This window comes from Hemitrygon akajei, chromosome 9, assembly GCF_048418815.1.
Source record: "Hemitrygon akajei chromosome 9, sHemAka1.3, whole genome shotgun sequence".
Lineage (NCBI taxonomy): Eukaryota > Metazoa > Chordata > Chondrichthyes > Myliobatiformes > Dasyatidae > Hemitrygon > Hemitrygon akajei.
Genome location: NC_133132.1, coordinates 97164806 through 97191543, shown reverse-complemented (window position 1 = coordinate 97191543; position 26738 = coordinate 97164806). Strand labels below are relative to the sequence as shown.

The window sequence follows — 26738 nt, the reverse complement described above, 5'->3', positions numbered from 1 at the left end:
AAATCCTCCACTGATTTAGTGTTAAAATGATTGGATTTGGATGTAGGAAGGCATCCAAGATTGTATTTTCTCTCTGTCTAATGCAGTTAACTGATGATCTGATGTCTCAAGATTTTAATTACAACGGCCAAATAAGTACATTGATGCTGCTTGTTCAGCGCCTTTCTGGAGCCCTTGTTTATGCTTATGTGATGTTGAGTTTTACATGTTTGGAGGATGATGTTTAAGGCAGTTTCTGAGGTACCAATAGGATTAATTTAGCTTTATGGTGCTCCTTCCAAGGAAATTCCTCCAAATCATAGACACTAACATAAGCATATATCCTTTCCTCAGGTGTCCCTCCCCTTCCTTTTCTCCCATGTCACTCACCTATCCAATTCCTTCTTCTTCTGCCCTTTACCTTTTCCACCCATTACTCAGATTCTCACTTTATTTCCCCCTTTCCTACCCACCTTCCCCCTCACCTACTTCTACCCCTTCCCCCCTTCATATTCTGACTTCTTCCCCCTTCCTATCCAGTCCTGATGAAAGGTTTCTGCCTGAAACGTTGACTGTTCATTGCTCTCCATAGATGCTGCCTGACCTGCTGAGTTCCTCCAGCATTTTGTGGATGTTACTCCAAATCCCTGCTTCTGCAACTTCGCAGTTAGGCATTTCAGGAAAATCAAGGTCAGAGTTTCACAGAGAAGACTATGTTCACCAGCATATTCCCTTGATGGATTAATTTGTTCACATTAACTTGTTCTTATTTGAAAACTAAGAAAAGGAATTCTCCTTCAACAGTGAGCATTCACAGCGGTTTTTTTTGCAAAAGTTCTTTCAGATGTTCCTTTGATTTAATGTCCCTCATTTCTTAGGTATAACCTCTCATAGTTACATAATAGCACAGAATTCAAAATTCTTCCCCTGATCTAATCTGATCTTGTTCTGATAGAAGGTCTTGACTCGAAACGTAACCAATTTATTCCTCTCCATATATGCTGCCTGACTGCTGAGTTCTTCCAGTACTTTGTGTGAGCTACTCTGGATTTCCAAATCTCTTGTGTTACAGAATTTGAAATGCCTGGATCTAGTATTCGAAACTCTCAAACATTTTAAAATTGGGTTGATTGATTTATGGAGCTGATTTGCTGATGGCCTTTGAAAGCAATGATGGGGAAACATTGCTGATCTTGACTGTTTCTGCCTGGAATTCCTGGAGCATGGGTGAATGCCCTTGAGAACAGGCAGTGTGTACTCACGAGGTTTATATTAAACCGGATTGTCTACAGCTACCCTGGAACAAAATTAGACTCCAGTGCTAACTGTAATGTCCTTTTACTTAACAAGAAATGCAAAAAATTACACAAAATACTAGATTTAGTTTAGGCTATTCTTATCACAGAGTTGGAGATTTAAACATATGATTCAGACAGGCCTTCGCTGAAAGGATGCTGTGCTGTCACCAGCACCTTTATTCCGACAGGACCTTTAATCTGGGCAAAGTCTGTCCTCTTAAGTGGACATAAAAGGCAAAAGACTCATTATCAGCACATGTCATAGTTCTGCTGGATTATTCTATAGAAGCTGGATATTTTGCAGAACAGACACACAAAATGCTGGAGGAGCTCAGCAAGTCAAGCAGCATCGATGGAAAAGAATAGACAGTCGACGTTTTGGGCCTTCGCCACTTCCAACCCTCCTAGCTTCTTACAACATCCCCTACCTACCCATCTTTGTGAAAATAATCACAAAGAAAACAGTTAAAAACACAATAAACATAAAAGCAATCCTATAAAACACAATATACAAGTAGCTGTAGACTGATAGTATGTACATAAAGTGATGCGAGGTGATGTGTATGTAGTGGTGGTGGGTTAATGGGTGTAAGTGTTGATCACCCTGTCAGCTTGGGGGAAGTAACTGTTTGTAAGTTTTTGGGTTAATGGGACTGAGACAAACAGTCCATAAGCTGGGTTAGTGGGATCCTCCACAATATTGCTGGCCTTTTTCTGGCAGCTTTCTATATATATGTCCTTGACAGCGGGTAGACTGTTGCCAGTAATGCATTGAGCAGTTTTAACTCCCCATGTTGAGCCTTCCTGTCTGCAACAGTGTGCAGTTCCCATACCACACCGTGGTACCTTCTGTCTTCTATTCATTAACCAATTCTTAATCTATGCCAGTATATTACTGCCATAGCGCTAAGAAATTAGATGGGGCGATATGTGTTGCAGGCTGGGACTCTGCTCTAGGGCAGAGGAGGCTCAGGATTGACATTATAGACATTTTTTAAATCATGAGGGGCGTACACATTGTCGATAGTTCTAGGTTAATGGAGTCTAAAACTAAAGGGCATAGGTTTAAAATGAGAGGGGAACGATTTAGCGGTGATCTGAGAGGCAAGTTTTTCCACACCAAGGTGGTGGCTGTTTGGAACAAGCTACCAGAAGAAGTGGGGTAGGCAGGAACAAGTACAGCATTTAAAAGGCACTTGGACAGGTGCATGGATAGGAAAAGTTTAGAGGGATGTGGGACAAAGATGAGAAAATGGGACTAGCTCAGGTAGGCACCTTGAGGTAACATCTACAAGTTGGGCTGAAGGGCCTGTATCCATATTGTATAACTTTACAATCCTCTGCCAGTACTGTGTATTCTAATAATATCCAAGTGGTGTCTTACCAAGGGGCTTCTGAAAAACCACTGAAAATGGACTTACTCTTATTTGATTGAGGCCCAGCAGAGACTTGAGGAACAGCTTGTTATGTTACGTCTCAGCCGATTGCAGCTTTCCAGGTTCAATACTGAATTCTCCAACTTTCTACAAATAGGTTTTTCATTGCACCTGTGCATACATGAATGAACTTGTGTATATGACAATAATCTCTCCCATGGTCTAAGTTAACAAATTTCATGTCACATGCCAGTGATAATAAACCTGATTCTGATTCTGGTCCACTCTCCTCTCCTCTCAGATTCCTTCCTTAGCCCTTTACCTTTTCCACCTAACGCCTCTCAGCTTCTCACTTCATCCCCACTCCCCCATCCACCTACCTTCCCCCTCACTTGCTTCATCTGTCTCCTGCCAGATTGTATCCCTTTCCTCCCTCCCCCACCTGGCTTCCAGTGCTGATGAAGGGTCTCAGCCCAAAGCATCAACTTTATTCCTTTCCATAGATACTGCCTGACCTGCTGAGTTCTTCCAGCATTTTGTGTGTGTTACTCTGGATCTCGACGAGGTAATTTAATCCATGGCCTCCTCTACTGTCAAGATGAAGCCACACTCAAATTGGAGGAACAACACCTTATATTCCATCTGGTTAGCCTCCAACCTGATGGCATGAATATTGATTTCTCTAACTTCTGTTAATGCCCCTCCTCCCCTTCTTACCCCATCCCTTATTTATTTATTTAATTCCCCCTTTAAAAAAATTCTCTCTCTGTCCCTCTCACAATCACTCCTTGCCTACTCTCCATCGCCCTCTGGTGCTGCCCTCCCCCTTTCTTTCTCCCGAGGCCTCCCGTCCCATGATCCTTTCCCTTCTCCAGCTCTGTATCGCTTTTGCCAATCAACTTTCCAGCTCTCAGCTTCACCCCTCCCTCTCCTGTCTTTTCAGATCTCCCTCTCCCCCTCCCACTTTCAAATCTCTTACTATCTCTTCTTTCAGTTATTCCTGACGAAGGGTCTCGACCTGAAACGTCGACTATATTTCTTCCTATAGATGCTGCCTGGCCTGCTGTTTTCCACCAGCATTTTGAATTTCCAGCATCTGCAGATTTCCTCATGTTTACCTGCTTCTTTCCCTAGATTAGTTTATCAACTAAACAGGAATACATTATGCATTAAAAGTTCTTTAATTCAGATTTTAAGGGAAATTCCTTTACTCTTCCAAGAAACAGCAATGCGTTCGACGCTCCATCGTAAACTCGGAAAAAGAATGGCTTGTTAAATCTAATCTCTATTGTGGTTATATTGCCAACATCAAGATCTTCTGCAGTGATCTGCTCTTCCTCATCTTCCGTGACTTCAAAAATAACGCTATGCAAAACCTAAAAAAAACAATATACAAGAGTTTTAATGATGTGAGGAGAAACAAATAGAAATATAATTTGCGTATCAGCCTTGATATTGCATGTTTTCCAGGTGTTTCACATGAAATTTTCAAACAAAATTTGAAGCTAAGCCACATGAAATGTTAGGGCAGTTAGCTGAGATCGCCAATTGAGAAGGAAATTTGTGCAGCGGGGGAGAGATGGGAACATTTTAAGGGTGTTTTAAGATAAGCTTTTTTTTGTCGCTTATCCATCGAAACACAATGAAATGCTTTGTCTGCAACAATAACCAAGATAGTCCAAGATGTGCTGGGGACATCCCACAAGTGTCGCCATGCTTCAGGTGTGCTGCCACTCTATATCTTTGGAATGTGGGAGAACCCAGAGGAAACCACATGGTATAGGGAGAATCCTTATAGACAGCGGTGGGAATTGCATCCCGATCTTACAGCTGGCAAGGTGTTATGCTAACTCCAACTAAAAATGCCTTTGCTGAGGAAAATTATGTTAAATTATTGCTGCAAACGAGTTCAGGGGAGGAGCTGAGACGGTGTGTTGCAGAGTCGTTTGCAGAAGGAGTTCTGATACCCGTACAGCTGGCCCGGGAGCGAGGTTGGATCACCTTGGGTGCTGAAAGGAGAAATTGGGACCCCGGCAGAGAAGCTCTGATGCTCATTCAACTGGCCTGGGTATGAGGATGGATCCTTCTGGGCACCGAGCTGATGTGAAGAGGTTTGGGCTGGTTGACAAAATCAGGGCGAGTTGCTGAGCGGCGAAATCTGGGCCCAGAGCAAGTCACTGGGTGGCATGGTCTAGGCCTGGAGCCATTAGCAGCAACAGTGCCTAGGTCCTTGTGCGAGGTATGATTACGCTGTTTAGACAACTAGATTGAAGGTGAAATCCGATTTTGCTTGCTCTCTGCAATCTTCACTCCTCTCTCCAGGGCACTGAAGTCTTTTACTGCTCTGTTGTTTAATCAATTTAAACACTGGCCCAGAGAGACTGAAAACTGGGATCTGGGGCAAGAGCTGATCTTCCTCACTCTCCATGATGGTCATCTCCATGGCGCTGAAGCTATGATGGCTGCCTCGGCTGCTGTGCTCCATGCCCACTAATTTGATTAACTGATAAGCGAGGCTTTGGGCCTACCCAGTTGCTCCAGGGTTTTGATCTGAGGACTCAATTTTGTTTGGAATGCAGTTGCTTGCTTCAATTGTTTGCATGATTTGTAGTTTTCTTTTCTTTCTCTTGTGCATCAAGTGTTGGTCTTTTATTTTTATTCCTTTTCTAAAAAATTGGGCTCTTTTGGGTTTCTTGCTTTGCGGCGACCTGTGAGCAAACAAATCTCAAGGTTGTACAATTTATACATTCTCTGATGATAAATGTACTTGAATCTTGAACTGCTACACTAGTGTGCTGCCCTAAAGACAGAGCAGTCATTCATGGAGTACTGAACACTGCAGGTGGGCAAGGAGTCGGAATGGAAACCCTGAAGGTGTCTTGGCGGACTTTAGGAATGGAGGATTCTTTAGAAAAAGTGGAGCAAGGAGGTGAAGGGATTTGAAAACTTCCGTGACCATTAAAATTCAAATGTGTTGCCTTGCTAGGAACTGACATAGGTCAGAAAGAACAGGACAAGTTAGAGAAAAGATAGCAGAGCTTTGGGTGAGGGCAAACTTCATGGTCTGGCCAGGAGAGTTTTGAAAAAGTTACATCTGAAGATCAAAGATATCAGCAGCAGATGAACTGAGAAGGGCCAGTTAGGCAGACTTAGAGTGGGGTTTGGTTCTGGAGGGCAGAAGCATATCTCCACATCAGAGAGCATACCCAGACTGATTACAGTTTGATTCAGCCTTGGACAATGACCAGGGATGCAGTTTACTAAGATGAGGTTGCACTTTCAGGGTCACTTTGTGTTCTGATTTCTTCTTGGATGTGGGTGAGAGGTTGTCCCTTACCTGTTCTGGAACCACATTTTGGGCCCTGCTTAACCTGGAAAAATTGGCTTCAGCACCCAGCGTATCTGGAGTCTGGCTGAACTGCTCCTTCACATCGTAAGTGCTTTTCCACACAAACTGCGGCATCACGAGTCTCACAAACCTGCAGCAAAAGAATATTGTCACAGATATAAAAAATATTGATCACACAACACATTCAAACTTTGGGGTGAAATTGGACTTGGAACACAGGGCAGAATAGACTGAGATTCTTTGGCCTCAAGGTAATGTTGCAGATATATTAAATCCCAGCTTGACCAGACTTAGAATATTGTGTACAGTTCTGACTGCCTCACTATAGGAAGGATGTGGAAGCTTTAGAGAGGTTACAGAGGAGATTTACCAAGGTGCTGCTTGGATTGGAGAATGAGGATAGGTTAAGCGAGCTGGGGCTTTCCTCTTTGGAGAAAAGGAGGATGAGAAGTGACTTCATAGAGCTGTGCAAGATGATAAGAGGCATAGATTGAATGCCAGAGACAGCCAGAGACTTTTTTCACCAGGGTAGAAATAGCTAATGTGAGAGGGCATAATTTTAAAGTGATTGGAGGGAAGTATCAGGGAGATGTCAAAGGTAGATACAGTTAATGGTGCTGTGGTGTTCTATGATTTGTATTCACTGTTCCTCTTCCATTCACAGAGTTTGATATCAGACCCTGGCTTAACAGAGGGAGTCAGTTCAACTTCAACATTTCCACTACACCCACCAATATCCTTCCCACGTGGTACTGAAAACCTTCTAAACTTGGATATTTTGTAAAATGAATGTAATCTGGAGATATAAATCTAGCGGACTAGGTTAATATGACCTAAAACAACAGCAGAAGAAACAGAAAATGATGGAAATTCCCAATAGGTCAGGCAGCATCAGTGGCAGGAAAATACAGATAATGTTTCAATCTAGAAGCTTCTGTTAGAGCTCTGTGTTACGAAATGCTAACTTCGTTTCTTTTTCTTCTGAGGCAGCCTGACTTGTTGGGTGTTTCTGTTTTTATCTCAGGTTGTTTTGATCTTCACCTGAAAACAAACCAAACACATATCTCACAGAGATAGAACTGATGACAGGGAAATTATGTGAAACTTGAATAAGTATATAATCTTGAAAACCTGTAATGAGTCTGATCTCCATATCATCAAAAGGATTTTCCGATCTTTTTTATGCCTTGGATCCCTATCATTAACCGAGGGGTCAGTGGACCCCAGGTTGGGAATCTCTGATCTAGAAGCACAAGAAGATTCACAAGGATGATGACTGAACTGAATTAACAGGGTGAGGCATTTTTATCTGTCAAGGAGAAGATCTTGTGGTAATTTATTGAAAGAAAGAATGAGATGTATTTACATATCACCATTCATAAGCTTAGGTCCTTCTACAGCACAACAATTTCTAAGTAATTCGTTAGATAACAGCTTAAATTTTTGGTTGATTTCTAGCATTACATTAGGACCCTCAACTTCTTTAAAAATCTTAAAAGATACTGAACAGCTTTGATAGAGTTAACATACAGAAGATATGTCTTTTAAGAGACTCTTAGATGGAGCTTAGAAAAATTCTTGGCAGTTTCTAGAGTAGGTTACATGGTTGGAATAACATTGCGGGCCAAAGGGCCTGTCATGTGCTGTAGATTTCTATGTTCTATGTCTTTACTTTGAAGGAATACAAAACTAAGAATCATAAATAAAAAGCGATTATGAGAGCCAATGGGAAAATTTCTTTACCCAGAGTTGGTGAGAATATAGAACTCAGTGCTACAATTATGGTTGAAGCTGAATTTAAAGAAAGCCTCGTAAACATTTGATGGAGTTGGGAATGGCTGGATATGCTGAAAGGGAAGATGAAGAAGACAGGAAAAGGCAGGTGTGGGTTTGTTGGGCTCCTTCTGGATCCAATTGTGTGTATCTGAATAAATCTATAAACAAATGTAATTAGTTCTGATTACCCAGTCTGAAAATGCTTCAAGGTTTGGTAGACTGCCAGCATTTGTGCAATTTTCTCCACCGTGGCCGGTTGGTCTGTTTGAATTAGTATCATATACATTGTCTCACTCAATGGGAGTTTAACCAGTGTATATTCAGGGGTAGTCTTGTACTGAAGCCAGCCACACCAAGTTGTCATAGGAACTTGGGCTTTGTTCCCTGAATCGTTGAAGAAATCGTGAAGTTCTGTCCCATGGCATTGAGATCTGGTTTTCCATTTTCCTGAGGGAAGAAAAGTTATTTTAACACATTAGAGAAAGGACAGTGCCATTTCTGTAGAAATTCTGGCCCTCTGTTCCAAGCTGATCTGATTCAAAGACCTTCACCATCTGGGACATGCACTCTTCTCATTACTACCATCAGGAAGAGGTATGGGAGACTGACGACCCACACTCGGTGTTTTAGGAACAGCTTTGCCATCAGATTCCTGAACAGTCCATGAGCCCACGAACACTAGCTCATTATTCCTCTTTTAGCACTACTGATTTCCTAATTTATGACATGTTCTATAAAATCATTAAATGTCATGGGCAGCACAGTAGTGTAGAAGTTAATGCATCACTTTACAGCGCCAATGACTCAGGTTCAATTCCTGTCGTTGTCTGTAAAGAGTTTATATATTCTTCCTGTGACTGCGTGGGTTTCCTCCGGATGCTCCAAAGATGTATGGTTTAGTAGATTAATTAGTCATATGGGTGTAATTGGGCACAATGGGCTCTTTGGGCTGGAAGGGCCTGTTACTGTGCTGTATCTCCAAATATAAAAAAACAAAATAAACAAGTAGGTGATAATAAACCTGATTCTGAAATTCAAATATTGGACGGAGAGAAGTATTTTGTATTGTACTTCCATACCTTGAAGGGGTAAAGTTTTGAATGGAACAATGGGGAAACTTCTCTGTTCTTGTTTAATAATGCCAGAAGCACTTTAGTCTCCACTAAATAGGGAAAGGGTGACATTGGATGCTCCTGTTAACTGAGAAGGTACAATTATAGCTTCCCAGCATTGTAAAAGTTCATCATCACATGTTCCTAGCATAATTAGTTTACCGTTAACTGTCAATGGCACTGCAGAACTTGTCACCCAACTTCCCAGCACTGAACCAATCCACAATAGATTTTCAGCAGAGGAGAGCGAGGGTGTCTGGGAGAATCCGGGCCCTTGGATCTCCAAGTGCTAGAAAATGGGATCAGTATGGAAGGGGAGGGCCAAAGGGCTATCTCTACACAATCTCACTGTGACTCTGAACTCTAGCTGAGGAAGTTTCAATAGCTATGAAGGAACATGAAAGTGAGTGTAGAAAAGACAGGAGACTTTGTGAAGGGAAGAAATGGAATTGAACAATTCCCCGGTGACAGTTTTGCAGAGCTGCTGCTTCACAGCACCCTGACCCTGACCCCTGACCCCTGACATTGTCTACCCATTCTTCCTGTGATTGGAGACATGCAGGATAGTAGCTCAAAAGAAGTATATCTAGTAGTTTAGTGAACTACCTGCAAAAAGTCGTTGCGTATTACCAACACCATCTTAGAGAGCATCTTAGGACGGTAAGCTAATAGGCTGCTGTAAATTTCCCTTGATGACGTTTTGATGAATGGTAGAATGTGAAAGAGTTGATGGGAATGCCAGTTCCATCATGGGCACTAGCTACCCCAGCATCGAGGACCTACAAAAGGCAATCCCTCAAAAAGGCAGCATCCATCATTAAGGACCCCCATCACCCAGGACATGCCCTCTTCTCATTGCTACCATCAAGGAGGAGGTACAAGAGCCTGAAGACACACACTCAATGTTTCAGGAACAGCTTCTTCCCCTCCACCATCAGATTTCTGAATGGACAACGAACCCATGAACACTACCTCAGTTCTTTTCCTCCTCTTTTTGCACTACTTATTTAATTTTCTTTTGTGTACGTATATGTATGTATGTGTATGTATGTATATATGTAGTAATTTATAGTTTTTATTATGTATCCCAATGTAAAACAACAAATGTCATACCATATGTCAGTGATATTAAACCTGATTCTGATACCGAATGTGGGGAGAATGAAAATGAGATTAAATGTAGGATTAGTGTAATTGAGTGTTTGATAGTTGGCATGGTCTCACTGGGCCGAATGGCCTGTTTCTATGCTTCACGATCCTACGAATTTAACATCACGAGTTCCCAAGTGAGAAACAATTCCTCATCTCTCCTTCCCAGTACTGAATCAATGTAACCACTGGCTTCCTAGCAACATCCCGACTCATTAACATAGCTTCCAAGCAAGATAATAGTGCAGCATTTAATAAACACAAGAGATTCTGCAGATGCTGGATATCGTGAGGGACACAGACAAAGTGCTAGGGGAGCTCAGGAGATTAGGCAGCATCTATGGACAGGAATAAAAAGATGTCAGTTTGGCCCTTATGCTCTTCCAACTATCCCTCCCCAGCTTCTTACTTCACCCTTCTCAGCCCCACCCAGCCACCTTCCTCCTCACCCGGTTTCATCTACTCTTTCTCCCCACCTCCTGATGAAGGGACTTTGCCCAAGACATCAACTGCTGAGGAATAGGCAGCATCTATTTCTCTTCATAGACAGTGCTTGACCTGCTGAGTTCCTCTAGCAGTCTGTGTGTGTTGCTCAGTATAGAGCTTTAGATACTTACACTACATTAACTAATCATGATTCTCAGCACAGAATCAACCAATCATTATACTTGAAGAGTCAGACAACTTCTCACCATAGATCCTGACCACCATCAATATAATATTATCGGTTCGCAGCATCTACTTGATTTATTGCCATAGTTTCCTCACATTTAGAATCTGTTATCATCGGTTGGAGTGCCAGACCCAGCACTGAACTGATTTACTGCTATAGGTTCCCAGCAGAGATCTCAAGTACACAGACCTGGTTCAAGTTATTATGATAGATTCCCAGTACTAAAGCAACTTGCCACCACGTTCCGTCAGGATAGGTTTCTGACACCGATATGGTTTGCTAGGGGTGAATATGTGTACACTGCAAACACTAAACAACTTATACATTCTAAATAGTACAGTGGTTAGTGTAACACTATGACAGCACCAGTGACGTGGGTTCAATTCCACTGTTGTCTGTAAGGAGTTTGTATGTTTTCTCACGTTCCAAAGACCTACGGGTTAGTAGGTTAATTGGTCAGATGGGTGTAAATGGGTGGCGTGGAACATTGTTACCTTGCTGTATCTCTAAATAAAAATTAAAAAATAAGTTTCCACCACTATGCACTCTCACACGTCTCATCTATCAAAGTGGGGCAGCGTGGTAGCATAGCAGTCAGTGTAACACTTTACAGTGTCAGGCTCAATTCCCACCACTGTCTGTACGTTCTCCCCATGGCCACCTGGGTTTCCTCCCAAATGGGCTAGGGTTAGTAAGTTGTGGGGATGCTGCGTTGGTGCCAGAAGCGTGACGATGTTTGTGGGCCGCCCAGCACATTCCCCCGTCTGTGTCGGTCATTGACACAAACAACACGTTTCACAGTATGTTCCGATGTTTTGGTGAGCATGTGACAAATAGAGCTAATCTTTCATCTTTAATCATGACTGACCTCTGTCTGGCTCATTATCACCTTGCTCTATCAAATTTTAAAGTGCCCAATTCAGTCCTAGGTTTAACATTTTGAGGGAGTGCGTTCCTGATTTTCACAACCCTTTATTTGAAGAAATTAATGACATCACAGCTCAATTCCAATTCTTAATTTTAGACTCCACTGCTAAGAGGAATAATTTTTGTCCTGAATTCTTCATTCATTTCATATAAGACATGGGGTGCTGAGCTGTTTATTTTTACCCAGAAGTACAGTATTATTTAAGTGAAAAGGGGATGAAATTTTACATGGAAACCTCATTGAAAATTTTAAATTCCTGAAATGTTTTTACTAGATTCGTGAAGCATCCAACCTGTAAAACTGTTCAAGTGCCAGGTCAGATTAATCACCATGCTCTGTTACTATTAATAGTGGTTTTTCAACCCCTTGAAGTTCAAGTTTTTCATAAGTACAAGGACAGTAATGGGTACTTTTTAAAAACATAGTTACTAGTAAATGGATCTACACAGTTTAAGTCATTTTCATTTACTTAAAGTAGGGTTATGCACTGTTGGTCAATTTCAATTCCTACAATTAAAATTCTTGTTTCAAAACCCCATTTTTAGGTTCACCAACAAATGTGATTAAGTGCAATAGACTTAAGAGCAAGAATAGTATCTAAAGAGCTACCCCACACAAAAAATGCTGGAGGAACTCAGCAAGTTAAGCAGCATCAATGGAGAGGGATAAACAGTTGATATTTTGGGCCAAGACCCTTTGTCAGGACTGAAAAGGAAAGGCATGAACATCATTTTTTTCAAACCTGGTAATTACTCTCTCCTCCCTTTTCTCTGTTTTATCACTCCCCTCTCACCCTTCCCCTCACCTGTCCATCACCTTCCTTTTGGTTCCCTTCATCGTCTTAACTCCATGGTCCATTGCCCTCCCCTATCAGATCCCTTCTTCAGCCCTTTACCTCTTCTGCTTATCACCTCCCAGCTACTTACTTAATGGCCCTATGCCACGCACCTTCCCCCTCACCTGGTCTCACCTATCACCTGCCCACCTTCTTTCATTTCAAGTCTTGGTGAAGGATGAAAAGTCAATTAATAATTCTCCTCCATGGATGCTTCCAGACTTGCTGGGTTCCTCCAGCATTTTTCAGGCGTTGCTCAAGATTTCCTGCACCGGCAGAATCCCTTGTCCCTGCCCAGTTTTGCTGCTTCCTGTGTATTTACAGTTTGGGTAAGAACAAGACAAGATTGACTTCTGCAAGCCACAGGAAATTTTACCTGGTTTTCTGATTGTGCCCTGGAAACTCTTGGCATTTGGTTGGATCATCCCCTAATCTTCAGTGCTCAAGGCCAGTCCATGTAACTTAACCTTTCAACTGTGCTTACAGTATAGTGAACTCACAGAACAGTTCCAAACCAACCAACCAGACCATGGGGGCTCCCTCAGGTGTCCTCACAGAGGCCATGAAATTGCTGAGAACACAGACATAGAACATTACAACACAGCACATGCCCTATGGCCCACAATGTTGTGCTGATCTATCAACCTACTTCAGAATCAAACTAATCCTTATGTCCTACATAGCCCTACATTTTTGTATCATCCGTGTGTCTACCTAAGACTCTCGTAAACACCCCTAATGTATCAGCCTCTATCACCACCCCTGGAAGGGTATTCCACAAACTCACCAATCACTGTGAAAAGAACCTGCCTCTGACAACCCCCTACATTTCACTCCGTTCTCCTTAAAATTATGCCCCTGGTATGGGAATGTTGGCTGCTTTTTGGACAAGATATTGCATTCCTTTGAAATCTTCTCATTCCCCAGAGCCTGACCTTTAAAATGAATGAAACTGGCTACCACCAGTTTAGTGCTGGGGTTCAGGCCGGTCACCAGGTTGTTCAGCCGGCCACCCGTCGCTCGGTGGATGACGTTGTTGATTGACTCCTCTGCCAGTGGGGGCTGGCTGAAGTCGGTGGCTCCCAGCCATACCTCAGGGTGGAAGAGCCGGAGGTGCTCGGTGAATGTCCGCCGGAGCCATATTCTGTCCTGGAAGATCATCCAGGTGCCGATGGACAACGAGCCGTGGTGCTGGGCGAGGACATCGCGGAGGAGCAGCCAGAGCTGCTGCCGCATGCCCAGGGAGTGCTGGTCGCCACTGCTGCCGCCTCCACACTCGCTGTGGGAGAGGCCCAAGATCATCTGAAGGTTGTCGAGGGTTGATCCGTCTGCGCCCAGGGACAGTGCGGCCAGGACCACCTGGAGGTACATGGGCGATAGCACCGTCACCCCTGACCCTTCCTGCGAGGTCCAGTGGGACAGCCAGGAATGGCCTAGAGAGGCCTGGAGATGGTACAAATAGTTCCGCACCTGGAGGCTGGGCTTCACCTGTTCCTCCTCCTCTTCCCACCACATCCTCAAGGAGCCATTCACCAGGATCTCGTTATCTCCAATCAACTCGGGCAGGAAGTCCTCTTCCCCATCCACCTGCATTGACGACTCCGATTGATTGCAGGTAATTAAAAAAAATGGGTGGATGTAGGGCCGGTCTCCTGCCCCTACTTCCACGAGGGTGCCGATCCAGAGGAGGGCGAGGATCCATTTCGTGGTCATCTTCTTCTCCACCAGCACTGGAACCCGAGAGGAGAAACATCCATTAATTAGTCCACAGCTTTACCATAGCTCAAACACAAGAGATTCTGCAGATGCTGGAAACCCAGGGCAACACACACAAAATGCTGGAGGAACTCAGCAGGCCAGGCAGCGTCAGTGGAGGGGAATAAACAGTTGAAGTTTCAGGTTGACTGGAAAGGTGGGGGAAGGAAGCCAGAATGAGAAGGGTTAAGAGTACAAGCTGACAGGTGACAGCTAAGATCGGATGAAGGGACAGGTGGGTGGATGGGGGAGAGGGGATAAAGTGAGAAGTTGGGAGGTGATAAGTAGAAAAGGTAACAGGCTGAAGAAGGAATCTGATAGGAGAGGACAGTGGGAGAAGGGAAAGCAGGAGGGACACCAGAGGGAGGTGTTGAGCAAATGAAGAGAAGGATTAGTAGGGGAGCCAGAATGGAGAATGTGAAAAGAGAGAAGGGGCAAGGGAAAGAATTACTGGAAGTTGGAGAAATCAATGTTCATGTTATCAGGTTGGAGGCCAGATGGAATATGAGGTGTTGCTCCTTCAACTTGAGAGAGGCCTCATTGTGGCAGTAGAGAAGGCCATGAACTGGCATTCGGAATGGGAATAGGAAGCACAATTAAAATGGGTGGCCACTGGAAAAACCTGCCTGTTGTGTTTGCCATAGCTTCCCTTTCTCCCATGGTCCACTGTCCTCAGCTACCAGATTTCATTTCTACTTCAACCCTCCACTTCCTCCTATCACCTCCCAGCTTCTACTCGATTCCCTTGTCCACTCATCCCTCCCCATTGATCTCCTTCCCAGCACTTAACCTCCCAAGGGGGACAAGTGCTGCACCTGCCCCTACACCTTCTCCCTCACTACGATTCAGGGCCCCAGACAGTCCTTCCAGGTGAGGCAACACTTCAGCTCTGGGTCAGTTGGGGTCATCTCTGTATCTGATGCTCCTGGTGTAGCAACCTGTATATCAGTGAGCCCAACATTGTCTGGGAGACAGTTCGCCGAGCGCCTACACTCCGTCCACCAGAAAAGCCAGATCTCCCAGCGGCAAATTGTTTTAATTCCACTTCACATTCCCATTCCAACATGTCAGTCCCATTCCGACTGTCACAATGAGGCCACACTCAGATTGCAGGAACAACACCGTATATTCCATCTGGGTCGCTTCCAAACTGATGGCATGAACATCAATTTCTCAAACTTCTGGTAATGGCACCCCTCCCCCCCTTCATCATTCCCTTTCCTTTTCCCCTCTCTCACTTTATCTCCTCACCTGCACATCAGCTCCCTCTTTTCTTCCTTCCATGGCCGTCTGTCCTCTCCTAACAGACTGCCTCTTCTCCAGCCCTGTATCACTTTCACCAATCAACTTCCCAGCTCTTTACTTCACCCCTCCCTCTCCCGGTATCACCTATCACCTTGTGTTTCGTCCTCCCTCCCCCCCCCCACCTTCTTTCTCTGACTGCTCATCTTTTTTTTTCCTCCTCCTGCTGAAGGGTCTCATCCTGAAATGTCGACTGCTTACTCTTTTCCGTAGATCTGCCTGACCTGCTGAGTTCCTCCAGCATATTGTGTGCATTGCTTGGATTTCCAGCATCTACAGATTTTGTCTTGTTGTGACTAGTCCTGATGCTCCTGTACCTTCTTGCTGCTGGTAGTGGGTCAAAGAGATTAGGGGATGGTTGGTAAAGATCAATAATAGTGCTTTGCGCCCTTCGTCTCCCGGTAAATGTTAAAAATAAGGGTGACGTTTTTCACAGTGATTCTCTTGGCAGATTTTACTCTCCTCTGTCGGGTCTTGCAATCTGATACCTTGTGACTTCCATACCAGACAATGATGCAACCAGACAGGATATTTTCGACGGTGCGCCTGTAGAAAGTTGTTGGAATGCGGGTGGGGAGCGTTGCTCACTTAAATCTCCTGAGAAAGTGTAGATGCTGCTGTGCCTTCTTCACTAATGAGATGGTGTTGTGGGTCCAGGTTAGATCGTCCATTATGTATACACCAAGGAATTTTGTGCTCTTCAGAGCCATTGATGTGCAGTGAAAAGTGGTTGACCTGCATCTTCCTGAAGTCCACAATCATCTTTTTTGTCTTGTCCATGTTGAGACTCAGTTTGTTGTTCTCGCACCATTTGAGAACCCTTGTACCTCCTCTCCGTAAGCAAACTCATCATTGTCACCGATGATGCAGTATCATCAGTGAAATCTATGATGTGGTTTCACCTATTGTTGTCAACTCAGAGTGACTGGGGTCTTTCCACCAAGAAGTCCAACATCCATTTATGGAGGGGGGGGGGGTGTTGAGTCCCATCAAGGACAGCTTGTGTTAAATGCTGTGCCTAGGTAAATGTGCCTGGCATATGATGGCATCATTTTCTAGGTGGAATAGGATGGGGTGGAGGGCCAACTCCATCCTCTTTCCGAAGTTCAAAGTAAATTTATTATCAAAGTACATATATGTCACTACATACTACTCTAAGATTCATTTTTTCCCGCTTTCACAGAAAATCAAAAGAAACACAATAGAATCAATGACAAAAATCACACACAACAGAGACAGACAAACAACCAGTGTGGAAAAGACAACAAACTGTCCAAATACAAAAAGAAAAGAAAATAACAACAATAATAAATAAGTAAGCAATAAATAAAGAGAGCATGAGTTGTAGAGTCCTTAAAAGTGAGTCCATAGGTTGTGGAATTGGTTCAGTGTTGGAATAATTGAAGTTATCCTCTCTGGTTCAAGAGTCTAATGGTTGAGGGGTAATAACTGTCCCTGAGCCTAGTGGTGTGGGACTTGAAGCTCCTGTACCTCCTTCCTGAAGACAGCAGCGAGAAGAGAGCATGGCCTGGGGTCATAGGGATCCCTGAAGATGGTTGCTGCATCCTTGCTACAATGCTCTTTGTAACGTGCTCAGAACTGGGGAGGGTTTTATGTGTGATGAACTGGGCTGCATCACTACTTTTTGCAGGCTTTTGCAATCAAGGGTATCGGTGCTCCCATACAAGGCCTTGATGCAATTAGTCAATACACTCTCCACCGCGCATCTATGGAAGTTTGTCAAAATTTTAGATGTCAAGCCGAATGTGTGTAAACCTATTAGAAAGCAGAGGCACTGCCATGTCTTTATGGCAATGGCAGTTGCACGCTGGACCCATAACAGGTCCTCTGGAATGATAACGCTGAGAAATTTAAAGTTGTTGACTCTCTGGTAATGCTGTAGGCAGGTGAGCAGAATTACTCCAGATTCATTCTCACCGATGTCTGATACAACTTCAACATAACATCCAGATTACTGAATATAAGAGATTCTGTAGATGTTGAAAATCTTGAACAACACACAAAAGTGCTGGAGGAACTCAACAAGTCCGGCAGCATTTGTGGACAGTTTGGGCTGAGCCCCTTCATCAGGACAACTCCTGCACTCAATGCCCTGATTTATAAAGACCAATGTGCCAAAAGCTCTTCAATGACCATATTGTCCTATGATGCCACTTTCAAGGAATTATGGATGTGTATTCTCAAGTCCTTTTGTTTGACTGCGCTCCTCAGAGCACTACCATTCGTTGTGTATTTCCTACCCTCATTTGTCCCGCCAAAATGCAACACCTTGGACTTCCTTGGAACGTGTCTCTGACGCCAACTGACTCCAGTTGGCTTCAGGATCCGTTTTCGAGCTTCTCAATTTGGACCTTCAGAGGATCCCAGGTACTCACATTTAATTGACTGTGCCTCCCGTCGGGCTCTGAGGGCGACACTCTCCGCCTTGAGAAGGTACCTGGCGTCCCTATCACAATCACTTCCACGCCTCCAGGACACCTTTTTCTCCGTTTGCAATGGACCTGTCCGTTATTTTATCCTCCATCGGATCCATGCATGCAATCGCCGTTTCTTTGATTTTATCACGTCCTGCAAGGATTGCAAGATCTTCCATCTGCAGACCCCAGAGCATGGTCTTCGTATCGCGTCCCCGGCCCCGGTAGTCAATCTCAGCTGCCCCAGCGACCCAGGGGTTTTTGAAAATCCGGACTCCAGCACCATCACCGCGGGTTCCAACGGCCATGGACAGCTTCAAAGCGATTGCGTAACCACCGACTGCGACTCCAGTCTTGAACTCCAGGCCGGGTCTTCACGTGCTGCGATTGTGACTCCCGTCTCCCCTTCCCCCACCACCACTCTGCAATCCCCTCTCCCTCAGATCCCATCGTCAGCTCCTGGGCCCTCAGAGGCTCCATCTTCCTCTCACCCCAACCCTTCCCTCCCCACTGACACTACCAGCCTCCCTCCCCCCTCTGATCCCATCTCTCATCCATGCTGGGTCTTTACCATTCCCTCCGACCTTCAACTCTCTGAGGCAGAGCGCTCTGTCCTCAGTAAGGGCCTCAGCTTTGTCCCCCTTCGCCCACACCTCAGTGAGTTCTGCATACACCATGACGCTGAACTCTTCTTCCACTGTCTCCGTCTCCGAGCTTACTTCTTGGGCACGGGCTCTCCTACCCCCACCGATGACGCCTTCTCCCTTCTTCAATCCTCCTCCTGTCTTCAACCCTCCTCCTCTTCATGGACACCCTGCTCTGGTCTTCTACCTGCTCTGGATCTCTTTATTGCTAATTGCCGACGGGACATCAACCGTCTTGACTTCACCACACCGTTTCAATTCCAACCTCACTCCTTCCGAACGCTCTGCTCTCCGCTCCCTCCGCACCAACCCCAACCTCACTATAAAACCTGCGGATAAGGGGGGAGCTGTTGTTGTCTGGCGTACTGACCTCTACCTGGCCAAGGCACAGTGACAACTCTCTGATAACACCTCTTATTTACCCCTTGATCATGATCCCATTAAGGAGCACCAGGCCATTGTCTCCTATACCATCACCAACCTTATTAGCTCTGGGGATCTCCCATCCACTGCCACCAACCTCATAGTTCCCACACCCCGCACTTCCCGTTTCTACCTCCTACCCAAGATCCACAAACCTGCCTGTCCAGGTAGACCTATTGTCTCAGCTTGCTCCTGCCCCACTGAACTCATTTCTGCATACCTTGACACTGTCTTATCCCCCCTTGTTCAATCTCTTCCCACCTATGTTCGTGACACTTCTCATGCTTTGAATTTTTTCAATGATTTTAAGTTCCCTGGCCCCCTCCGTCTTATTTTCACCATGGACGTCCAGTCCCTATATACCTCCATCCCCCACCGAGATGGTCAAGAAGCTCTTCGGGTTTTTTTGGATTCCAGACCTAACCAAATCCCCTCTACCACCACTCTCCTCCATCTAGTTCTTACTCTCAATAATTTCTCCTTTGGCTCCTCCCACTTCCTCCAAACCAAGGGTGTAGCCATGGGCACCCATCTGGGTCCCAGTTATGCCTGCCTTTTTGTTGGCTTTGTGGAACAGTCCATGTTCCAAGGCAATACCGGTATCCATCCCCCTCTTTTCCTTCGCTACATCGACGACTGCATTGGCGCTGCCTCTTGCACGCGTGCTGAGCTCGTCGACTTCATTAACTTTGCCTCCAACTTTCACCCTGCCCTCAAATTTACCTGGTCCATTTCCGACACCTCCCTCCCCTTTCTTGACCTTTCTGTCTCCATCTCTGGAGACGGCCTATCTACTGATATCTACTATAAACCTACAGACTCTCACAGCTACCTGGACTATTCCTCTTCCCACCCTGTCTCTTGCAAAAATGCTATCCCCTTCTCACAATTCCTCCGTCTCCGCCGCATCTGCTCTCAGGATGAGGCTTTTTTTTCCAGGATGAAGGAAATGTCTTCCTTTTTTAAGCAAAGGGGCTTCCCTTCATCCACCATCAACTCTGCTCTCAAACGCATCTCTCCCATTTCCCGCACATCTGCCCTCACCCCATCCACCCGCCACCCCACTTGGGATAGGGTTCCCCTTGTCCTTACCTACCACCCCACCAGCCTCCAGGTCCAACATATAATTCTCCGTAACTTCTGCCACCTCCGACGGGATCCCACTACCAAACACATTTTTTCCTCCCCCCTCTTTCTGCTTTTCGCAGGGATCGCTCTCTACGGGACTCCCTTGTCCACTCGTCCCCCTCATCCCTTCCCACCGATCTCCCTCCTGGCACTTATCCTTGTAAACGGAACAAGTGCTACACCTGCCCTTACACTTCCTCCCTCACCACCATTCAGGGCCCCAGACAGTCCTTCCAGGTGAGGCGACACTTCACCTGTGAGTCGGCTGGTGTGGTATACTGCGTCCGGTGCTCCCGGTGTGGCCTTTTATATATTGGCGAGACCTGACGCAGACTGGGAGACTGTTTCGTGGAATACCTACGCACGGTCCGCCAGAAAAAGCAGTATCTCCCAGTGGCCTCACATTTTAATTCCACGTCCCATTCCCATTCTGATATGTCTATCCATGGCCTCCTCTATTGTCAAAATGAATCCACACTCAGGTTGGAGGAACAACACCTTATATACTGGCTGGGTAGCCTCCAACCTGATGGCATGAACGTTGGCTTCTCTAACTTCCATTAATGCCCCTCCTCCCCTTCTTACCCCATCTCTGACATATTTAGTTGTTTGCCTGTTCTCCGTCTCCCTCTGGTGCTCCCCCCTCCCCCTTTCTTTCTCCTGAGGCCTCCCATCCCATGATCCTTTCCCTTCTCCAGCTCTGTATCACTTTTGCCAATCACCTTTCCAGCTCTTAGCTTCATCCCACCCCTTCTGGTCTTCTCCTATCACTTCGCATTTCCCCCTCCCCCACTACTTTCAAATCTCTTACTAACTGTCCTTTCAGTTAGTCCTGATGAAGGGTCTCGGCCTGAAACATCGACAGTGCTTCTTCCTATAGATGTTGCCTAGCCTGCTGTGTTCCACCAGCATTTTGTGTGTGTTGTTACCTTCGACTTGTCTGCGTTAAATTATATGTCATCTTCAGCCCATTTTCTCAGCTGGTACAGATTAGCCTGAAAGCTTTGATAGTCCTCCTCACTGTTCACAACACCCCCAGGTTATCTATTTAGGACAGGGGCAGCAAATTATTTTTATTTTTTACTACTTTCGTGAGTCTTTGCAATTCCTCTTCAGAGGGCAGTGGAACCTTTGGGTATCTTAGGGCAGAGTTAGATAGTATTTGATAATTAAGAGACAGGGGTCAAAGGTTGGGGGAATGTGAAACAAAAGTTACACTTGGCTCAGCTGTGATTTACTAAGCGGTGAAGAAGGTTCAAGGGACCAAATGACCGTCTCCGGCTGCTGATGCGTCTGTACTTATGAGCTGATACTGGCAGACGGGCGCTGAGCCCACCTGGTGGTGATGGATGAGACCAAAACCAATCTGGGCATGCCTGGTAGCTTCTGGGGTTAGGGTTTGTGCCCGGATGTCCTTGGAGAAGGAGTATGAAGTTTCTGTGGGGACAGTGGTGGGTTTCTGAGAACAATGGCCCTCCCTAGGGAATTGAATCATTCATAGATGATCATAACCGTATTTTAACTTGAAATTGTAAATAGTATTGACCATTGTGTGTATTTTATGCGTGATTAAACTTTAGTAGTTTTGTAAAATAAAAGCGAAGTGGTCAGTAGGAAGAGCTCAGGACTAGGCATGTAAAAGTGCACTCACCAGTATTTGGGTTAAGGGGACAGAGAATACATGGGAATGTTTGGAGGCAAGTCCTTAGAGAATTGTTTAGCTGGAAGGCATCACACAGAGTATGTAGGAAGGAAAGTTATTAGAGGGCGATGATTTTAAATTTAATGTGTTGCCAGAAAATCAAAGATTATCATTGCTAATCCTATTGGTCTGTCTTTCAAGATTATCTGGGAAGGCTTGCTTTGTGGCCTTGCTGACAACTTGGGGAGCTCTCCAATAGGCTCAGAATCATTACTGATATTTAAAAGACTCTTCGGCACATGGACAAAAGAAACATAGAGGGCTGTGTGGGAGGGGAGGGTTAGATTGATCTTGAAGCAGATTAAAATGTGGGCACAACTTTGTGGGCTGAAGGGCCTGTACTGTGCTGAACTGATCTATGTTCTAGGCTCTAATTCCATTCCTTCCATGTCCTTCCCCATGGACTTTTAAGTGCTCCGTTTTGCAGCTTACTGTTGAATCCACGCTTTCTGACTGTGCCTTCAGGATCAGAGCTGCGCACTCTGTTTTCTGTTACAAACCCATGTCCTCTGGTTCTTGACCTTTCCACCAGTTGAAACAGATAACCTTTATTTACTTCATCAAAACAACTCGTCTTACTTCAGATCAGAAAAGGCTTTTATTAAGCCCCTACATCCCACTCCCCTGCATTTTCTCCAAAACACTGCAGACTATTTCACTTCAAAATACTCCCTGTGACCACGTGGGTTTCTTCTAAGTGATCGGGTTTCCATCCACATTTTAAAAGAGATGAGCAGTCGGGTTAGGAAATTGTGGGCACGCTATGTTGGCGCTGGAAATCTGGCGACACTTGCAGGCTGCCCATAGCACATTGCAAAAGCTGATACCAATGACACATTTCTCTATATGTTTCAATGTATATGTAACAAATAAAACTAATCTTTAAACAAAAATTACCTCCTTAGTATAATCAATGTGCCCTGCTGGATGCCAGAGGCTCAGCTTACAACAGAACCAACCCCAACTCAGAAGGAATGCATTACAGTTAACTTTGAGCTGAGAAAGTCACTTACCGTTTCTGAGATTTTAACTTGTTTATTTTGGCTATTCCATGCATATCTCTTATAAAGTGATCTTTCTCCCTGCTTAGTAAATTATTGACTAGTCAGCTGTCCAGGTGTATGTGACCGGTGGAATAAAGGGTATTTCTCTGAGAGAGTCAATAGAAGTTTCATCTGATCTTAAATGCAATATTATTTAACCCTATCAGGGAAGTTCCCTTTATTTCACCCATCACCACACCCGCCTTCTTGGTTTCTCTCTTTCCCAATTCTAATGAAGTTTAGAAGGAACTTAGAAATTCTAATGAAGTTTCTAACGAGCTTAGAAAAATAGAAGGCTAAGCACTAGGGAAATTCTAGGCGGTTTCTAGAGTAGGTGCATGGTCAGCACAACATGTGCCTGAAATGTGCTGTAAATTTCTATGTTCTAAGTGTACTGATAGATAGATGATAGATAGATAGATACTTTATTCATCCCCATGGGGAAATTCAACTTTTTTCCAATGTCCCATACACTTGTTGTAGCAAAACTAAATACATACAATACTTAACTCAGTAAAAAAAAAATGATATGCATCTAAATCACCATCTCAAAAAGCATTAATAATAGCTTTAAAAAGTTCTTAAGTCCTGGCGGTAGAATTGTAAAGCCTAATGGCATTGGGGAGTATTGACCTCTTCATCCTGTCTGAGGAGCATTGCATTGATAGTAACCTGTCGCTGAAACTGCTTCTCTGTCTCTGGATGGTGCTATGTAGAGGATGTTCAGAGTTATCCATAATTGACCGTAGCCTACTCAGCGCCCTTCGCTCAGCTACCGATGTTAAACTCTCCAGTACTTTGCCCACGACAGAGCCCGCCTTCCTTACCAGCTTATTAAGACGTGAGGCGTCCCTCTTCTTAATGCTTTCTCCCCAACATGCCACCACAAAGAAGAGGGCGCTCTCCACAACTGACCTATAGAACATCTTCAGCATCTCACTACAGACATTGAATGACGCCAACCTTCTAAGGAAGTACAGTCGACTCTGTGCCTTCCTGCACAAGGCATCTGTGTTGGCAGTTCAGTCTAGCTTCTCGTCTAACTGTACTCCCAGATACTTGTAGGTCTTAACCTGCTCCACACATTCTCCATTAATGATCACTGGCTCCATATGAGGCCTAGATCATGTGCATGAAACATGAACCAAATCATCACAGTGTTGTTTGACGGAAACATACTGGCCCAGACATAGATCAGAGAACATAGAATATTTCTTTGTTAAGAGTGTCATGGGAACTTTTGGGACCAACTCAGTGGGCAAAGATAGCTTTACTATTTCAGTGCGTATGGGTTAAGATGGTAAAGAGCAACCAAAATCTGATTAGATACACTAAAGACTGCGTTTTAGAAGGAATGGATTAGTGATAAATGTGTCCATCAGTTCAGATAGAGCCAAGTGGGGTCTTGGTCATCACTCTCCAGCTCAGTGAAAGCAACCATCATGCCAAAAATGATGAGACTGCTATTTCCCTATAATGATTGGGGTGGCAATGATTAATTGTCTCCCTCTGCTGGTCACAGCTCAGTGTGACAGAACCAGAGAGAGAACATGGGGATAGGTTTACAAAACTCTTTCCCCCTCCCTTACCGTCATGATGAAAGGCTTCAGCACACAACATCAGCTGTTTATTGCCCTCCATAGACGCTGCCTGACCTGTTGAGTTCCTCCAGCATTTTGTGCATGTTGCTCTTTATTTCCAGCATCTACAGGATTTCTTGTGCTTAGGGTGCATTCCCCAATGACTCAGTAGCAATTCCACATCCGAGTCGGGCTGGGCTTCATACAGAATGTGGAATTTAAACAAGGGTGTGGAACTTTGCTTCTCAGCTGGTCACTTGACATTAAATCAGGATGGAAGGAGTGGTGCACTGTCAGAGAAACTTGTCCTTTGAAAGAGATGATAAACCTCTGTTTGCCTACACAGGTGGATCTGAAACAAGGATTCCCAACCTATTTTATGCCATGGACCAATGCCATTAAGCAAGGGATTCGTGGAGCCCAGGTTGGGAACCCCTGGGGGCAATGGACTCCCTGCTTAATGGCATTGTGGCATTGGTCTGAAAGAATCTATTAGATTCTAAAAGATCCCACACCCACCATCATGACAGAATCAGGGCAGTTCTCCCTAACTGTCTGGCCGTACTACCCCTCAGCCAATATTACTACAATTGATTATCTCATCATTATCAGACAGACATTTGTAGAAATGTACTGTGTAAATTTACTAATTCCCTTGGTTTCCATAAACTCAACATTGTAACAGGCTTTTGGGCAAAACTCCTTGATAAAACGAGGTTGTAAAATTTGGTCCTTACAAAATATTTCAATGTTGGCTCATTTTGAAAGGGAGAGACGAAGAACAGACAGTTTTCATGCGTCAGGACTAAAGCAGTTTCACTGAAAAGTTGAACTAATTTCAGGTGTTTCACCTAATGAGACACTCCCAAACCTGAAGAGCTATGAGATTTGTTCTGTTGGTCCAGTTTAACTAGTTTTTAACTCTCGGCGGTATTCTGTGCTGTGGATAAGATAATAATCCCAGCTTCTTCCTGCAGCACCCTTTTAATGAATCATTCCTGGATACCCTGTGACCTTAAATCTGTTGTCATATACATAAACACAAATTCAGACAATGGATCTTCATTGAATTCTCATGCCCCCAATATTAATGAGAAAAATAAATAGACAAATAAATAAATAATTGATGGATAGACAGATGGATAGATAGATAATTAGAAAGATAGACAGATAAACACAAGATGCTGGAAATACAAAGCAACACATACACAAAATGCTGAAGGGATTCAGCAGGTTAGACAGCATCTATGGAGGGGAATAAACTATGATTTGCCTCTTGGAAGGGGGTGGGGAGCCAGAATAAGAAGATGGGGGAGGGGAGCAAGAAGGGAAGGATTACAATACAAGATAGCTGGTGATGGGTGAAGGCAGGTGGGAAGAGAGGGGAGATGAAGTAAGAAGCTGGGACTTGATAGGTGGAGAAGAAAGTATCTGATAGGAGAGGAGAATAGATCATGGGAGAAAGGGCACCAGTGGGAGGTGATAAGAGGTGAGGAGAGAAAATTATGAATTAAGAAGAGGGACGCCTCACGTCTTAATAAGCTGGTAAGGAAGGCGGGCTCTGTCGTGGGCAAAGTACTGGAGAGTTTAACATCGGTAGCTGAGCGAAGGGCGCTGAGTAGGCTACGGTCAATTATGGATAACTCTGAACATCCTCTACATAGCACCATCCAGAGACAGAGAAGCAGTTTCAGCGACAGGTTACTATCGATGCAATGCTCCTCAGACAGGATGAAGAGGTCAATACTCCCCAATGCCATTAGGCTTTACAATTCTACCGCCAGGACTTAAGAACTTTTTAAAAGCTATTATTAATGCTTTTTGAGATAGTGATTTAGATGCATATCATATTTTTTACTGAGTTAAGTATTGTATGTAATTAGTTATCTTTCTATCTAAAAATTAAGAAGGGAGTCCGAGTGGGGAATGGAAGAAGAGGGGAGGGGGAAGGGAAAGGGGACAAATTACTGGAAGTTAGGGAAATTGATGTTCATTCCATCATGTTTGAGGCTACCCAGCTCCTCCAACCTGAGAGTAGCTTCATCACAGCAGTAGTGGAGGCCATGAACCAAAATGATGGGTTGGGAATGGGGATTGGAATTAAAATGGTTGGCCTCCAGGAATTCCTGCTTTTTGCAGGTGAAGCGAAGCGGTTGACAAAATGTTCCCTTAATCTGTGTAGGGACTTGTCAATGTGGAGGAGGCTGCGCTGGGAGTACTGCATACTGTGGACAACCCCAACGGATTTGCA

General features: G+C 44.6%; 1 protein-coding gene across 2 annotated transcripts; it reads right to left on the bottom strand.

Annotated features, from left to right (window-relative positions):
* Positions 1-3806: 3806 nt before the first annotated feature.
* Positions 3807-22949, bottom strand: agt (angiotensinogen). 2 transcript variants are annotated; one of them, XM_073056582.1, is made up of 5 exons: positions 22297-22377; positions 13411-14205; positions 7967-8225; positions 5991-6132; positions 3807-4029 (listed from the first exon to the last, which is right to left on the bottom strand). In XM_073056582.1, coding segments are annotated over exons 1-5 (1404 nt in total). In that variant the 5' UTR covers positions 22298-22377; the 3' UTR covers positions 3807-3822. The 2 variants fall into 2 exon arrangements, with proteins under 2 accessions (XP_072912683.1, XP_072912684.1); XM_073056583.1 differs by lacking the exon at positions 22297-22377 and adding an exon at positions 22878-22949 and having other exon boundaries at positions 3808-4029.
* Between the last annotated feature and the right edge of the window lie 3789 nt (positions 22950-26738).

Coding starts and splice junctions, on each gene's coding strand:
- agt (XM_073056582.1), bottom strand. Junction 6,133..7,966: donor TTGAAGCATTTTCAGACTGG/GTAATCAGAACT, acceptor CTTTTGCTGCAG/GTTTGTGAGACTCGTGATGC. Junction 4,030..5,990: donor AAAATGTGGTTCCAGAACAG/GTAAGGGACAAC, acceptor TGTTTTTTTTAG/GTTTTGCATAGCGTTATTTT.